At 40.1% G+C, this 14,256-nt stretch overlaps 1 protein-coding gene across 2 annotated transcripts in view; it reads left to right on the top strand.

The window, feature by feature from the left end:
- The window catches only part of prrc2c (proline-rich coiled-coil 2C), a 52,238-nt gene extending 38,010 nt beyond the window's left edge, over positions 1-14,228 (top strand). Inside the window, exons 19-33 of one of the 2 annotated variants that reach the window (XM_079831159.1) lie at positions 97-182; positions 337-531; positions 850-1,101; positions 1,576-1,668; positions 1,755-1,856; positions 1,946-2,132; positions 2,237-2,434; positions 2,920-3,041; positions 3,179-3,345; positions 3,434-3,668; positions 3,789-4,097; positions 6,142-6,245; positions 7,099-7,240; positions 7,333-7,557; positions 12,355-14,228. In XM_079831159.1, the coding sequence (XP_079687285.1) occupies positions 97-182; positions 337-531; positions 850-1,101; positions 1,576-1,668; positions 1,755-1,856; positions 1,946-2,132; positions 2,237-2,434; positions 2,920-3,041; positions 3,179-3,345; positions 3,434-3,668; positions 3,789-4,097; positions 6,142-6,245; positions 7,099-7,240; positions 7,333-7,557; positions 12,355-12,606 (2,669 nt within the window). In that variant the 3' untranslated portion in view covers positions 12,607-14,228. The remainder of the gene's footprint in view (positions 1-96; positions 183-336; positions 532-849; positions 1,102-1,575; positions 1,669-1,754; positions 1,857-1,945; positions 2,133-2,236; positions 2,435-2,919; positions 3,042-3,178; positions 3,346-3,433; positions 3,669-3,788; positions 4,098-6,141; positions 6,246-7,098; positions 7,241-7,332; positions 7,558-12,354) is intronic. The other variant, XM_079831160.1, reaches the window with a different exon arrangement.
- Positions 14,229-14,256: the final 28 nt, after the last annotated feature.

Below are 14,256 nucleotides of genomic sequence, written 5' to 3' on the forward strand. Positions count from 1 at the left end.
ACGTCAGTTTTTCTTCTTGACAACTATTCGTTGTTTGATTTAATTTTAAAAACAGTTCTGTATCTGATGGTTGTCCCATTTCTCTTTCTATTGTAGTTGGACCTATCAGCCCTCCCCAGCCTCCCTCTGTCAGTGCCTGGAACAAACCGCTCACTTCATTTACTGGGACCGTTACACCTGAGGTGTGAGAAGGATATTTAAATATTTTATTAAGAATTAAACAAGGATCTTTTCCACCATATTGATATTGTAACAGGCTGACCAACACTATTTTGAATATTCTGAACTGATTAATTAAAGTGCTGATAAATAATTACTTGTGTGTGTGTGTTTTAGGGTGTGAAAGCGGGCACAGACACTGGGGTTGAGCTGGGTATGGACAGCATCCAGTTTGGTGCCCCCTCTTCAGCAGGCAGCACTGACAGTGATGGAGTGCCCACCCTGCTAGAGAAAACCTCTGATAATAAACTACCTGAACCCAAAGAGCAGAGACAAAAACAGCCCCGGGCTGGACCTGTCAAACCTCAGAAGGTAGTCCCTGCCTTTGTCTAGAAGGACCCTTATATACGACATCACAACGCAGCATATTTCCAAGTGAAACAGAATATTTGTATATTTGCGAGATATGTGGAACAGGACATTTATAATGGAATTGATGTAGATCATGAAAATTGGGCTGTAAAATTTACTGTTGTTAAAGCAAAACGGGGTCCTACCAAATACTAAGAGATTCTGATCAAATTAATGTGCTGATATGCAAAATAGAAGTGTTTTTATGAGTGTGTCCCAGACTTTTGTGTATATAGGTGAATAATGAACATCATTTAAAAATCTAATTCTCCTCTACAGTTACCTGACATCCCTCCTCCTGAGCACAAGGAATATAAACCTGGACCCATTGGTAAAGAGCGTTCGCTCAAGAACCGCAAGGCAGCCAAAGATGTGCGTCAGTCTGATGGAGAGGTTCTGGATAAAAGTGGAACTGGAGGCAGCAGAGACAGAGACTCAAGCTCCCCTATTAAAGACAAAGTTCCTGAGCTGGGTGGAGACATTGAGGGCATGATCACTGCTCCATCAGCAGAATACTCCAGCAGCTCTAAGGTTCAATATAATATCCTGCTTCCTCAATACTTTCATTTATACACTACTGGCATCAGTTTAATACATCCTTTCTGAAGAAAAATACTGTTCAAACGTTCAGTGAGTTTTGAAAATGTGTAAAGACACTGTTATAAAATGGTTATTTCAGCTAAATGCTGTTCTTTTGAACTTTAATATTCAAAGAATCCTGAAAAAAAATCTGATTCCACAAAAATATAAAGCAGCACAACTGTTTTCAACATTGCAGCTCAAGAAACATTTATTGTTGTTATGAAGTCACATAGAAAACTGTTATTTTAAAGTGTCTATTACACTTACGCTATTACACTTTTAAATCAAATTTAGCCTTGGTGAACTTGACTTTTCCAAGCACACATTTTTTAATAGTAGTGTATATTTTATAGGAAAATTTGTAGTGTTTTTTTTTTTGTTTTTTTTTTTCTGTCTCTGACAGTCTGTCTGTTTATTGTGCAGGAATCTGTGACTGACTACACCATTCCATCGTCGTCTTTAGCTGACAACGTCCCCACTGCAGGGACCAAGATGGAGGAGAGCCTTGTGACCCCTGTTAGTGCTTCAGTGCTTTAATCAATCTATTTGTGTGTGTGTTTTTTCTGTGTGTGGTCTGATCACTTTCTTGTTTGTTGGTTCAGGTTGCTCTCCCGCACCCGTTACCTATTCAGCGAAGAGAGGCCCTGCAGCAGAGCTCCAGCCTTGCCACTGTCTCTCCTGCTACTGTAGACCTTACACTCAAAGTAAGACATGCACTGAATGATTAATTTGCTAATTGGAATTTTGCTACCAAAAGCATCTTGTAAAACTGTCTCTCACTGTTTTCCTGCAGATGGAATCAGCACGCAAGGCTTGGGAGAACTCGCCTAGTCTGGGAGAAAAGAGCTCTCCTGTCACCTCCTCTGCTTCCCCCATCACCAGTGGAGGAGGAGCAGGCAGTGCCTCCTTCAACTCCTTCTCCAGTGCTTCAGTGCCTCAGATACCTGTGGCCTCTGTGACCCCCAGCACCTCGCTGTCCGGTAGGATTTCACACTTTATGCTTAGACCCTTTTGTGGGGTGTGCTGGTAAAAGCGTTTCAAACAGACATTGGCAGAATTTTAATATTGGTCCTCTGTTACACAGGATCCGCGACCTACACAACGTCCTCTCTAAGCACGAAGAGCACATCAGCCTCTGACCCTCCCAACATCTGTAAAGTGAAGCCCCAGCAGCTGCAGAGTTCAGGAATGTCCAACACTAACTTTTCCCAGCTGGGCTGTGCGCCTTCTCTGTTACCGCAGCAACAGACCCCACAGGTGTTCGTATCCCAGTCTGCAGCAGGTATTTTTATTTATAGACCACAACACCCTCATGCAGCTATTATAAATACTTTTTTTTATTTTTATAATTCATGTTGAATTAAGTATTTTGAATGCAGCTCATCTAATTTAACACACTACTGTTTAAAGGTTTGGGGTTGGTAAGAAAAAATGTCTCATGCTCACATTTCTTATTAGTTGAAAACCATTGTGCTGCTAATTATTTTGTGGAAAACTTATTTTTCTTCAGGATACTTTGTTTAATATAAAGTTCAAAAGAACGTAATTTATTTGAAATGGAAAGTTAGAAAGTGTTAACATTATAAATGTCTTTACTGTCACTTTTGATCAATTACATCCATCCATAATTTCTTTAAATTCTTACTGACCCCAAACTTTTAAATGGTAGTTTGCATTTAACTTGTAATTTACGTGGACTTACTCAAAAGACTTACATGGCATTTCTATATTTTATAAGTGATCAACTCTTGTTTTTTAATCATAAAGGTTCTGCAGCCCAAATCCCAGCCTTCTACATGGACACCAGCCACTTGTTCAGTGCGCCCCACCCTCGCTTGGCTCCTCCCACTATAGCCCAACAGCAAGGCTTTCAGCCTGGACTCTCACAGGTACCACCCACTGCCAGTGTCCCCCTCCAGCAGGTTCAGCCTGTCAAGTCGTTATCTTTGAATAATGTTCCCAATAATCTTACTTTCCTGAAGTCATTGAGGTTGGTTGACACCCTGTTATGATTTATTCCCTATAGCCCACAGCGGTGCAGCAGATCCCCATACCAATCTACGCTCCTCTGCAGGGGCAGCACCAGCACCAACACCAACACCAACACCAGCACCAGGCCCAGATGAGCCTCAACACTGGACCTTCGGTGTCTCAACCTCAAGACCTCTTCAGCTCCTCTTTACAGACCTACAGGTACGGCAGACTGCTTTTAACTCTGCAGCATCCAACTATTTTATATGTAATATTTCAATATATTTATTGTGCTCTCTTCCCTTCACAGGTCTCAGCAGGCATTCATGCAGAACAGCCTCTCCCAGACATCTCCCATGATGCTGTCTGGGACGCCACTGCACAGTTACCCTGGAGTGCAGCCCCCAGATTTGGGCAAGCCTCAGTCTAACCTGGCCTTCCAGCAGACCTCAAACACCCAACATATCCCCATCCTGTTTGAGCCCCAACTGAATCAACCGTCTGGCATGGGAGGATCGCAGCTGATAGACACGCACTTACTGCAGGTCAGAATTTAATTCCGGCTGCTCGTGGCCTATTATATTTTACTCTTTCCCACTTTTTCAACCTGCCATGACCTTGATCTAAAGTCTGCTGGGCTTTTTTTTGTTTGTGATGATCTGCAGCGTCAGGGAATGAGTCAGCACTCAAACCTGTACTCTGGACAAGTTCAGCAGCAGAGCAGCTACTACAGCTCAACACAAAGTCCCAACTCTGCCCTACAGCAGGTGACCGTTCCTGTGCCAGGTTCACAGTTGTCTTTGTCCAACTTCGGCTCCGGTGGTGGTCAGCCGCTCTTGGCTTTGCCTCAGTCCCTTCCTCCGACTCCTCCCCAAGCCCCTCCTCCTAGCCTCAACCGCCAGCCCCCCAACAATCCGCCCTACCGTAGCCTTATTGGCCAGAATACACACAGTATGATGCAGCCTTCCAATAAGGTTTGTGCACAAATACACATACACTGATACCCATGATGTTTTATTTGCTGTTTATTTTGATATTTATTGTACTTCATATGTTGTTTAATTTACTTACAATTATCAAATTAAACCAGGGATATTTACTCATGTTTGCTGCTTGGCAAGTGTTCATTTTAGACCCTGTTGTATATTCATTGCTGCACACATGAAAATCAATGTTCTGACATTGAAATAGGCCTTTCACCTGATTTTTGTTTTTTTATGCAAGTTTTTATTTGTAAGGGAGTTGGGTGGGTTATATGTATGTCAGAAGGGAACATGCATCTGTATGATGCCCAATGGGGTTACCATGGAACATTTCTATTTCTGCTGTTCCATAAGCACCACCTATTTTCAGAGAGTAAATTTGTCCAGACCAATTTTATAATATACATAATTAAACTGAAATGTGAGGTGTATCATTTTTAGACAACTTTTTATATTTGTCAACTTGTATTTGAACTGTAATGAGATTTTGGACACCACAACTAGGGATGGGCATTTTTGTCAATTTCTCATTTCGATCATCGATAGGTTTCAAAAACGAGTAATCGATTACTCGGGGGCGGGGCATGTGCTGGGGGCGGGGCATGTCCGTCATTGAGATAATGAAAACTGTTATGAAAATGGTTGTTGACAAATACAAACGTGACATGAAAGCAGGTATATGAAAACATGAACATATAAAACAAAAAATAACTGCTAGATTATGATTCATAAATGTCTTTGAAAAAGAAACATCTTTATAAAATGACTGTCTCAAATAACCAAGTCAGTAATATCGAGCATTGCCTTTGAGCTGAAACTGTGAAATAACACCACCCTGCAGAGCTTGCTAGCTGGTTAATAAACTCAACCAAACGCACCATATGTCAATATTAATATGAAGATTATTATGAACCTATTACGACATAAATCAACACAAAAGGATGTGAATGTTCACGTGAACTTCAGCGTGCTAGATTTTACAGGCGAAGGGTTTGAAACGGAACATTTTGAATGCGCTCTTCCCTTAACAACGCTGATACACAGACAACGAAAGCACACAGAAACAACATTTTATTAAACTCCTGTTCTCATTATAATGCTTTGACAGATTGACTCTGCACATCATGCACTTAATTTTATTATTCATGATCAAAGCGTTTACAGACATCACTGCTCGTTTTCAAACTCATAACGAAAAACAACTTTAAATAAACTAGGTCTACTGTTAAAAAATACGAGAACAGTATAGCACTGCTGCATTACTAATATCAATGATTCTGGGAAAGAAATAGCCTATCTAAAAAGAATTTGACTGTCTCTAAACCATCATGTCGAGCATGAAATATGCGTTTGAGCTGAAACTGAAGAGAATGAACAACAGCCGGTATAACGGCAGCGCTTTGCTAGCTTGTTAAGCTCAACCAAACGCTTCTTATATTAGATTAACCAGATAGACAACATAAAAGTAATCTTACAACATGCATTTTGCAGAAAAGGACGCGAATGCGCACATGAACTTCACGCGCTTCTCGCTAGTTTCTCTGTGGATCAGCTGATACACTGGGAACTAAGCACAGATCATTTACAGCATTCTAATTTCCATCGTGTTCTCATTATAATGCTATATAGGCTATGACAGATTGGCGCTGCACATCTTGCACTAACCATTCAATGATCACAGTGATTCCAGACATCACTGCAGTGCACGCCTCAGTTTCACTTTATTTCGCCGCGGTCAGGAGGCTGTAAAACGCTAACCAATCAGACCTCCGGTACCGCGCAAAACGACGCAGTAACCAATAAAAAAAAGAGACAAATATTTTTTTTTCAGGGCGATCATCGTTCTCATGATCGATGATCGCTGTCACGTTCGAGTACTCGATTACTCGACCACTGTTGCCCATCCCTAACCACAACACCATATGATTGGTGTTTTTAAAAACATAGTTCTATTCTAATATCATAATTGCAGGTATGCTATTACTGTATCTCACATGGGGCATTTTGAAACATGCATCGTTTTTATCTGTTGTAGATGTGCGAGATGGATCTGAAGCTCTTCAGCGGTGGAATGGATATGAAGCCTGGAACTCCACCTGTCAGTGCCAGAAGCACTACCCCCACCTCTAGCCCTTATAGGTGTGTTTGTGTGCATGCAAAGCCATCCAGATTAAGGCCCAGACACACCAAACCAACATCAAAGAATGAGTGGCGACAAAAGCTGACTGGTGTTGCTTTGTTTTTTTGTTTGGTTTTGTTTGGTTTTTTTCTTCTCTTATGCTCACAATGGCTGCATTTACATGGTCAAAAATATAGCAAAGTAATAATGAGACATTTTATTATATTTATAAATGTTTTCTATGTTAATCTTTTTTAAAATGTACTTTATTCCTTTTTATGGCAGAGCTGAATTTTCAGCATCATTACTCCAGTCTTCAGTGTCACATGATCCTTCAGAAATCATTCTAATTTGCTTATTTGGTATATTTTTGATCTTTTTATTCAAATAATTCTGGAGACAAAAACATTCCACAGAATATTAAGCAGCAAAAACTTGTGAACATTGCTAAGATCCATTATTGAATACCAGTAATTGATTATTACAATTTATAATATGAAAACTGAGCACCAATCAGCATATTTCCCAATATTACTGTTTTAGTGGTTTTTTGATCAAATTAATTCAGCAGTATTCTGCATAAACTTTTGACCTGGAGAGTACAAACCTTAAAGTCTGTGCTTGCTGTTTTTCCCTCTTGACTTCATTTTTTGAAATTCAACAAGATCAATTGGCTGAAAAGCCACTGGCAGGGTCTGACTAGTGTCAATGGTGTAGAACGCACCCAGAGCAAAAACTAGACCAACAGACAGATGCTCAATTACAGCTCATTAGCTGACAAATAACCTTTGGTTTGGTGTGTCATGGCTTTTTTGCGCACTGGATGCCTATCCATTATCTGTTGTAGGCATATTTTGTATGTTTTTTTGACAGCTTCTTTGTTCTCAGGGCAAGTTCCACAAGCCCCAGTAGTCAGTCTAGCAAGATGAACAGCATGCTGTATCCCAAGCAGTTCCAGTCGGGATCTCAAGGAATGCGCATTGCCCAGCACTTCCCAGGACAGTTCAACCCACAGGTCAGCTACTAGACACAAAGAACGTTTTTGGGAATCTTAATTCAGTCACGCTTGAGTATTAACAGTGTTTCCCATCTTTATTATGTATACAGATGTTGTCTCAAGCCAACATGGTGTCTCCATTGGTGCGTCCACCCCATGCAAACTCCTTTCCTGGAGGGGTGCAGCGTTCACCCATGGGTCCACCCATGTCCCCTAACCTGAGCGGCGGTCTGATGCCCCATCCCAGACCCCAGCACCCTCCACGTGGCCCACCTGGTCCCCCGTTAGCAGTCCGCGGAACACAGGCTGCCCTAAAAGCAGAACAGGACCTTAAGGTGAGCATTGTGAATGCATTTATTAAAGTAAAAGGGTGGTTTTGATTTAATGTTGACTTTACGGCATTGGTTCTCAACCAGGGGTCCTCAAGATGACTTAATGATTTGTTTTATTTTAAATAATTTTAAGCAAAAACAACAACAAAAATTAATTCACCCTTTCTTTGAAGCACAGGGAGGCCATGGGCTCAGTGAAACCGTTCTACAAGTTCCTTTACTTTGGTCTTAGTGACAGATAACTGTATATACACAAGGGCAGGGCCCAAGTGGACTGTAATAGCTTCACACACTTGCCTTACTATTTTGTATTATTGCATTCTGGCGCCTCTGTTCTGCAATACAATGAGATAACTGCGCATGTATCTCTATACATGTTATAAGCGCTGTTAGCAGAGTTATTAAAAGCTACGTCCGCCATTACATAGACTCGACTCATGTAAACAAAAGAGATAATGGCGCACAATCTGATGTCAAACAAAGGAGAGAACGGTGCACACTTCGACTTAAGCCGAAATCTCCGGTTTCACCAATCTACACAACAACGCTGCAACCGGAGTTTCTAAAAATCTTCACCCTGGCCGGAGTTTTCAAAAAAGTCTGGTTTCAGTAACCGTATACTGCATTTACGTGTGGGCGAACAGCCAAACCGCGTAGAAAAAGCTGCGGTTTTGAAAATACCCGTGTTCGTGTGGACAGGGCCTAAGAATCCACATTGATGAACATCAAAATGAGAATCGATTAAAATCAAGAAATCAATGTTTAACCTAGCTCTAATATCTAGAGATTGTGTCCGATTTTGACAGGTTTGTTCAGTTCAGTGCTGTTATAACGGTTTTAACATAGGGCTGGGCGATATATCGCATGACATTGTTAGGCGCATCTCGTCAGTAAAGCCTGTTCCTTGATTAGTAGTAAATCGCCATCACCTGCTTTCAGATAGAGCAGCATTTACTACACAGAGCCGTAGTTCACTGACAAGCTGAGCCATATCGCATTAATTATCACGGACGTATCGCCTGCGATAATTAATGCGATATGGCTCAGCTTGTCAGTTTTTTTATTTTTATTTAATTTACTACTTGAATTTACTACTTGATTTACTACTAATCAAGGAACCGGCTTTACTGACGAGATGCGCCTAACAATGTCATGCGATATATCGCCCAGCCCTATTTTAACACTTTTCCTAGACTGTATTTTCTGTAATTTCACTCCCTCCTTACTAGGGTTGGGTACCGAAACCCGGTGCCAATATGGCACCGGTACCTTTATGACCGGTATGTACCAGACCGAATCAGAACGCAGATTTCGGTGCCTCATTTCGGTGCCACTTAAAATCAAACGTGCTTTCGCGCTTTGGCCGGCGCTGAGCCAGAGACGCTCAGCGCTCGTCACATATCACAACTATTCAGTGTTTTCATCCACATCATGTTTATTTTAGGTTTCAGACATTTAAATGCTCATAAGTACTAGCAAAAAATACACAATGATGTCTATGGAAGTGGCAAAAACAATCCTTTCAGACAGTTAAGATAACTTAGTGTTTTATTCACATCAGATACACATTATATAGTGACTATACAGTTTACTCTATTCTTCTCCCAGTTCAGCACGTCACTTACTTTCATGTATTTCGTGAGATGAAGATACATGTATGTGATGTAAATCCGACAGATCCGATTCTCTGAGGCGCAAACTAACGTGGCGCCGCCCATCGCGCAGTATAGATCAACTAACACACATGACATAGTTAGAAAGTTTGTGAATATTTTGATTAAAAAAGAAAAAGCGAAATAAACCCGATACAGCTGAGTGAGCTGTCATACAGCGCTATTGTAGCAGCTGTGTGTCATGTGAGAAGCATGACGCGTCTCCATGGAAACAATAAGGTGATGCGCTCTAAAATATTTAGCCAGAGAATATGGTCATATTTCTGCAAAATAAAGCTAAAGCTTGAAGCTGGTTTGTAGCATACCAAGAATACAGACTACTGCTGTTATTACTGTATTTAGAGTTAAATTAGGCCTATTGTAGTTGGGTTAGGTGGCTTTAGTTTTACTGTGAATTTGTTATGTAAATTGTGTTTTGTGTTTTGTATTTATTTATATTTACATATTTAAGTATACTTTAAACTTGTAATAAATTGTTCAATTTAAATAATAATAAAAAAAAATCAATAAAAAGCCATTCTTTAATCTCATCCACCTCGTTTTGTGGCTCTTTTTTTAAAGTATCGGTTCAGGCACCGTTTAGGCACCGGTACCGTTTTAAAAGTATCGGTTTGGCACCGGTATCGGAAAAAACCCAAACGATACCCAACCCTACTCCTTACATACATGGACCACTTTATTTATTGAGGTAAAATTGTGTTGAGAGTGCAAAAAATAAAGTGCAATGTCACTGAAGTGTCTCTTTTAAATAAAAATTTTTTTTTTTTAGATAAACGGGTAACAAATATAGCATGTAAAAATAATTCTAACAAATTAGAGCGTAAAACATTCTGAACAACCTGAATTTTAAAAAAAAGCTACTTCAGTGTAGCTTAATTAAATTCCATCTTTTTATTTATAACAACAGTAATATTGTAATTAGTGATGCACCGAAATGAAAATTCTGGGCCGAAACCGAAAATTTAGGATGCACTTGGCCGAAAACCGAAACTGAAGCTGAAAAATATATATAAATTGCTTGAATTTAATGGATCTGGGGGGAAAAAAATGCACAAACCAATAGAATAATCAAACTTTTATTAAGTTGCATATAAAACCTAAAATATTTTTAACAATAAATATAAATAATACCAAATAATAATATTCTTCATGTTTTATGTTCCACAAAAAAATTGTAACAGTTGTGCAAAAAAAATATCCACAATTATCTGAATAACTGCACACAAAATCACAGAATGGTTCTCATTAACAACATGAGATGCTGCACTGAATAGTCTCTGCTGGTGCTTGGGGCAGATAAATACCTCCGTGCAAGAAATGGAAAGCGGCCTTCGTTCGCGTGCCAGTAGTCAAGGGGATTGTCGCTTCTGGCAATGGGTAGTTCAGCTATACGTCTCTTTGTTCTCATATCGCTGACATGCTTAATCTTTGATAGGCAGACTCGTGATAACCGCTCGACCGTGAGTGAAACCTAAGCGCTTGCGCACGGATAGGAGGGGCGGGTGACTTTCATCTTCGGTTTACGTTTTTGGCTGTTATTTTTTTATTTCGGCCCAAAACCGATAATGCCATTTTCGGCCAAACATTTTCGGCGGCCGAAATTTCGGTACACCCCTAATTGTAATATTACATTGTAATATATATTGCAATAATATTAACAATAAAATAAATGTACAAAGTTTAATGTTTTCAAATAAAAGACAGATTAACTTTTCAAGAACATAAACAAACCTTTTAAAACTGTATTTTAAATTAATGCTTAATACACTAAAGAGTGAAGAGAATGGAATACGCTTGAACATTCACTAGAATATGCATACATTGTAATTGCGATGATGTATTTGTTGTTTTATTTTTCTGACAGAGTCCATCTCATCTAGTGTTATCAGAATTATTATTGTTTTTTTTCGGTCTAGATTGAAATGCTTGCTCACAGAGCTATGTTTTTATCTATGCGTTTACTAGGCTTGTTGCGATAGTGGGTCTTACCGGTGTTCAAGCACGACACTGGTTACATTACGTGCCTGCCGCGGCACCGCCAGCCACCGTCTACAACATCTGAGTTTTGTTCATCGTTCGGACGTAACGTTAGTCTATTACAAAAACATGATTTTCTCATCTTTATGCTCAAAATGTTGCTTTTTCATCAAACTTGCAACATTCAAGTGTTGATTAAAAAAATAATGTATGAAGCTGGAATAAAACAGTGGGTCTGAACCCCCCAAAACAATGGTAGGGGAAACACTGGATTAATTGAAAACACTCGCTTTGCTCCGCTCCGTTATGATTTCCCGAGCGGCCATGTGCATTTTACTTTCCGTTTAGAATTACCAATTTAAAAGCCCCCGTCGGTGATGGCGGTATTACCAGTATTGTCACACGTCAATTTAACTGGTGGGCAAATTTCCTTACCGTCACATTCCTAGCGTTTACACAGAAATTACGCAGTGATTTATTTCCATGTAGCCGTAATCAGTTAGGTTTTTATTAGCGAAATAGAGTAAAGTTTAATATTCATTAAATATAATTTAGGGAGTTTTAAACGAGTGGATCTTGATAAAAGATGCATATTGTGGGCATGCTAGAGCATGGTCAGTGAGTGAACGGCACTATGAATGCGACTTTACGAGACTAATAATGAGCATGGATGACAGAGAGGGAATTAAATTCAGCAGTTTCATTTCCATCATGCACTCATGTTTAATTTAATTAATGTAAAATTACGTCTTTATTGTGACATAACTTGATGCATTACGTCACTGAGTTTCTCTGTTTATTTATTTTTAGCACCATGTTTAAACAACATACCAAGCATGTTACATCTCATTTGTGCATTGTATTAAGTAAAGTTTATTGAGGGAGGTTACTTAACATTTTATAGGTGAAACAAAACTGATACCTAATTATGGAAAAATGTTTAAATATCAGGAAAAGTATTGGTAAAACCAATTATAGGCCTATCACTACTAATATCCAATCATGTGAATATTGTTGTGCACAATTGGGGCCTTTGTAGTCACAAAAGGTTTAAAGCCACTGCTTTAGAGGTTGTATATGAGGGCACTTATATACTCTATATTGGCTTTAAATGTTGATCTCTCTCTCTCGCTCTCTCTCTCTCTCTCAGGCTAAACAGAGAGCTGAGGTATTACAGTCTACACACAAGTTCTTCTCTGAGCAACAACAACTCAAGGCTCCAGTAAGCAAGCCCACCCGCATGGAAGGAGCAGGCAAACCCACCGACAGCATCACTTCAAATCACCAGGGGATGCCATCCGACCGCGCAGAGTCTGACAAACCTGCACCTCTAGCAACAACCAAACCCATCCGGACGGGTCCGATCAAACCGCAGGCTATCAAACCAGAGGAGAGTAAATAGTCGTTATTGCTCCAGAAAGAGCACATGGATGGATGGATGGAAGAATGGACTTTGAGGCCGGAGGCTTGAGGGAAGGGAAGGGAGGGGAGGGGGGGGACGTCCTACAGCACCTGAAAGCAGCAGAGAAGTGTAGGGAAGTTGAGTGATGGAAGTAAATTTTACGAGGTGATGTGCATTTCTCACATTTACTGTGCCCTTTTTCCTCATCCTTTTATCAGTCCATCCATTCTCTCTGCTGTGGTTGGCATTACAGAGAAAGCGCCCCTCCATTGTGTGAACTGTACATCCCCAGTGAACAATGAAGGTAGACATCAACAAAAGTTACACTTGCTGCTGAGAATGCCATTTTAAATAGCAATATGATTTCCTTTTTCACTTTCACATTTCGTCATGTAAAGAAACATGTTTTAGGAAGGCAGATATCTTTTTTTCTCTTTTTTTTATGATTGAAGATGTTTCCCACTTTATTTTGTTGTTCCTGATGTTCTCGAGCAACAATGTTGAGGCTATGACGATTAAAGATGCAATTAAATGTCTACACACACACACTCGCATATAATTCATTATTGCGTGTCTGTGTGTGTACACCTCTCAACATTACCTGTACACTTACTTTTCACTTCAACCATGTGTATTGGCCTTAACAATACATAGAACGTCATTTCAGCAGATTAGGAATTGATTACCGACGTGTCTGATTAATTCATCGATTGCAAGTCTCCACTGTGAGCCTTCCCTCTTGCCTTCTCTGTCAGTAGTCTGCGCCTGCAAGAATTGAAGATTGTGCGTTTGCGTGTGTGCGCGAAATAACCTTGAATCTTTAGCCAAAGGTTAGGCGTCAAGAGACCTGAATCCTTTTAGATGAAAATATGATTTTGACAAGGACTGCTCCGCTTGGTCAACAGATAGTAGAATTATGATGGAATATTTTCTTTTCTTTTTTGTAAACGGTTCCTCCAGATCAGGCCTATGTTTGATATGTCCTAAGCTTAAGCCCCTCCCCTTTTCTGTGAACGAGTACAGATGTAGACACGCCCATTTCTATAACTCCACTCTTTCACCTCTCCACACAGCTCCCAACCATGCTGCTGACCAACTCTGACTCTCCTGACCAATCACTGCAGAGGAGGGGCGGGGTTTGGGTTGGGGTGAGTGGTCAAGCAATTTAGGTTCAATGCTAAAGAGCTGCAGGTTTAGAAAGAGAGGAATGTTGAGCATAAGGCAGCCAAACTTGATGGGGGGGTTTGGGGCAGGAGTGATGCAAGTCTTGAACAGAGGTTGCCAGACGTTTTGGACTACTCTGTTATGGTGACCACAGGCCTTAGTATACAAGGTCTTTCTCCAAACCGCTCCTCTTGGGTTGCTATTGCAAAGAAGGGGCATACAGTTGATCAAGGGGTTTAGTATGCCCCCCCCCCATTTCTTGTTTGTTTAGTAGGTATGAGAAACTACAAACAGAAGGGGAGGAGAGGGAATTGATTTGGGTTTTTTTTTCTTTTTTGATTTCTGTTTTGTTTTACTTGTACAGGGGTTCAATCGCTGTATTAAAATATGTAAGGTCTTATTTACATTCTCCTGGTTTGGTTACAGAAACTAATAAAATAATATGCTGTAAAAAATGAGCTGTGGTCATGTTTGTTTTTTGGTTTT

This window comes from Gobio gobio (genome assembly GCF_949357685.1).
Source record: "Gobio gobio genome assembly, chromosome: 12".
Taxonomy (NCBI): Eukaryota; Metazoa; Chordata; class Actinopteri; order Cypriniformes; family Gobionidae; genus Gobio; species Gobio gobio.